A 3,317-nucleotide genomic window follows, 5' to 3' on the forward strand; every position below is an offset into this window, starting at 1 on the left:
TATGTTTATATTTCGGGTCGCCCGTTGCTCGCGCTCGCTACCGCGCTCGCCGCCCGCGCCGCGCTCCCCGCCGGGCCTAGGTTTTTTTCCACCACGGTGTGGAAAAATCTCGCGCGTCGCTCCACCTCCCGCTCATCGATCGATTTTCTTAAATGCCTTCCGAGTCCGGCCTACCGTATCCTGCATCCTCATTCGCTCAAACGTGTAAATTAATTCCTCGATAACTATTGTTACTTTGTACCGCGGTACATGATATTTCTCCTTAGTTTAACCCAATCTACCACTATTTTCAAGGTTGCTACTTTTGCATCAGACACCCTGTATATACTGGATTTATATATTCAATATCTGAGGTGTAAGGCTTATACATATTGTAATATATATACATATGTACATACATATATTACATACATTAACATACGCATGCTTTCAGGGTTATTATTTAATTTTCTGCAAGAACTTATATGCAGTGCGATTCATTTTTGGAATCGATCAAACCGTAAGTGATAAAAAATACACAAACTTGATTTATGAACTGTTTATAAATTTATAATACATATATATTTACACTACATTTTGTCTCAGTACAAAACAATATTACAAAATCAAAATTATGTGATTTTGAATATTGAGAATGTAGAATGGGCCCCTCCAACGCCCATTCGTGTGAGAACGCAACCAATATATTTTCTCCATTTCTCATTTTCATTTACAAATAAAATATTTGTAATAATCTGTACCATCAGAACAGATGCGTCTGATTGTTATTATAATCAATACCGTCCGAATAGACGCTTCTGGCATTTAGTTTGCCAATATCGTCAGTACAGACGCTTCTGATTTTCATTATAATCAGTATCGTCAGAATTGAAGCTTCTGATTTTTATTATAATCAGTGCCGTCAGAACAGACGCTTCTGACTTTTATTATAATCAGTATCGTCAAAATAGACGCTTCTGATTTTTATCATAATCAGTACCGTCAGATTAGACGCTTCTGGCATTTAGTTTGTCAGTACCATCGGAACAGACGCTTTATTTGAGGCATGTTTTATCATATCATTATTTTGGAAAAGGCAGCAGTTTATTGCCTTCTATAATTTTGAAAAAGTGTTGCCTCATGCACTTTACGTCTTTGGAATATTTTTCATTACAAGGACTGCCTTCTAAGGCTACAGTTGTGGCAAAAGCTCTGGCGTAAATTCCACAACATCTACCGTCAGATTGTGTTTGAACTTTTTCAAAAATAATATCACTTTGGCTTATTTTCGAATAACGAAGATGTATATAATTTTTTTCTTTGGCTACTAACTTATCGTATGTACAGCCAGGTAAACTATCATATACGTGAAGTTTGGTGGGACTTCCGTTTCCGGTGCGTACAGCAGTGAACACGTGGCAAGTCACAGCGCGATAGAAGGTGCAGAGCGAGAGATTGGAGAGCGTGGGAGAGAGAGAGAGAGAGGGCGAAAGGAGAGAGAGTGAGTGTGTGCGGAGTAGAGTGAGTGGAGGGAACACCATAGGAGAAAGGCAGGAAAGGGAGGAGGATAGAGCAGGTGACAGGTAACAAGCGAGCGTAGAGACTGGGGATATAGAGTACATAGATAGGCAAGTAGGTAAGGAGAGTTGTAGAGGGCGCGAGATGGATGGAAAGCAGGGATATAGGAAGCACATAGAGAGTAATACGAAAGGTAGAAGAGGTAGCGCAGGAGATATACAGGATTTTCTAAGGAAAAAGAGAGCAAGAGAGGGGGAGGAGCGAGGGAGGGAGGAAGGAGACGTGTTTAAGAGAAGCAGTTTAATGGCAAGATCTCCGGGAAAAAAGGAGGGGAACGAGGGGGAAGGAGGAGGGAGAAGGGGAAGAGAGGATGATGAAGGAGGAAGTGAGGAAGGGGATGAGAGAGGAAATAAGTGGAATAAGGGGCATAATGAACGAGCTGAGACAGATAAGGGGGGAGATTAAGGGGGAGATAAGAGAAGGACTGAGAGAGCAAGGAAGAATATTAGGAGAGGAGCTGGAGGAGATGAAAAAAGAGCTAAAGGAAAGGGAACTAAGATGGCAAGAGGAGAAAAGGGAACTGATAGGGAGAATAGAAGAGATGGAAAAGATGTGGATAGCTAAAATGAAAGAGGGGGAGGGAGAAGAAAAGAAAACAAAGAAAGGGGAGGGAGATAAAAGAGTAGAAGAGAGGATGAAGGAGTTAGAGAGGAAATTAGAACTAAAAGAGAGGAAAGAGAGGAGAGCGAACGTAATAGTGAGAGGTATGGAGGTAGAGAAGGGGAAAGGGAGGGAGACATTCGAGAAATTAATAAAGGAGTTAGGAGTGGAAGCAAAGATAGAAGACATGAGCAGAATAGGAGGAATAAGGGAAAAAGGGCCGGAGACTTGGTTAGTGAAATTAGGAAGTGAGGAACAGAAAAGAGAGGTAATGAGAAAGAAGAGAATGTTAAAGGGAAGAAAGGAAAGATTAGCAGATGACCTGACGTGGAGGGAGAGGAAGATGAAATGGAGGATAGAAGAGATAGCAAGGGAAGAGGAGAGGCGAGGTAGAAAGGTGTGGACAAGCTATGGGAAGGTGAGAATAGAGGAAGAATGGTGGATCTGGGATGAAGAAGAAGAGGTGCTAAAAGATAGAAGAGGTAAGAGAGGAAGGGAAGGGGGAATGAAAAGTAGAGGAGAGAGGGGGAAGGAAAGTAAGGAGGGGGAGGGAGGAGAAGGGGTGGGGAAGGAGGAGAGTGAGGAAGAGGGAAGAGGGGAGAACAAGACAGAATGGAGAGTAGGGTTCTGGAATGTGGCAGGGATAGGAAGGAAAGATAAGGATTTTTGGGAGATTTTAAAACAGTGGGATATAATGATGTTGACGGAGACATGGGTGGAGGAGAAAGGGGTGAAGAAACTGAGAGAGAATTTACCAAAGGGATACAAATGGGGGATACAGCCGGCGAAGAGGATTAACATAAGAGGAAGAGCAAGAGGAGGAATGGTAATGGGGATAAGAAGGGAATGAGTCGAAAGAGGGGAGGAGATAGGCACAAGAAATGAAAGAAGAATAATAACAGGAATAGCAAGAAGAGGGGGAGAGAGATGGAGAATAATGGGAGTGTACGTGAACGGGGATATTGAAGAGAAACTAAGGAGAATAGAAGGGTGGATGGAAGTAGAAGAGGTAGGAAGTAGGAATATAATAGGAGGAGACTTCAACGCAAGAACGGGAGAGAACGGAGGAGGGATAATAGAGGAAAGGTTAGAAGGAAAAGAAGAAGGAAGGAAAAGGAGATCGAAGGATAAGAAAGTCAACAGGGAGGGAAGGGCTTTAA

General features: G+C 42.5%; 1 protein-coding gene across 1 annotated transcript; it reads left to right on the forward strand.

Annotated features, from left to right (window-relative positions):
* Nucleotides 1–1,927: 1,927 nt before the first annotated feature.
* LOC105569672 (golgin subfamily A member 6-like protein 22) lies at nucleotides 1,928–2,983 on the forward strand (the record flags this gene model as incomplete). The annotated part of the gene is made up of 2 exons (XM_012026317.1): nucleotides 1,928–2,639; nucleotides 2,799–2,983. Coding segments are annotated over exons 1-2 (897 nt in total), but the record flags the coding sequence as incomplete, so codon positions are not given.
* Nucleotides 2,984–3,317: the final 334 nt, after the last annotated feature.

This window comes from Vollenhovia emeryi, unplaced genomic scaffold (genome assembly GCF_000949405.1).
Source record: "Vollenhovia emeryi isolate VEMERY1.0 unplaced genomic scaffold, V.emery_V1.0 DF942206.1, whole genome shotgun sequence".
NCBI lineage: Eukaryota > Metazoa > Arthropoda > Insecta > Hymenoptera > Formicidae > Vollenhovia > Vollenhovia emeryi.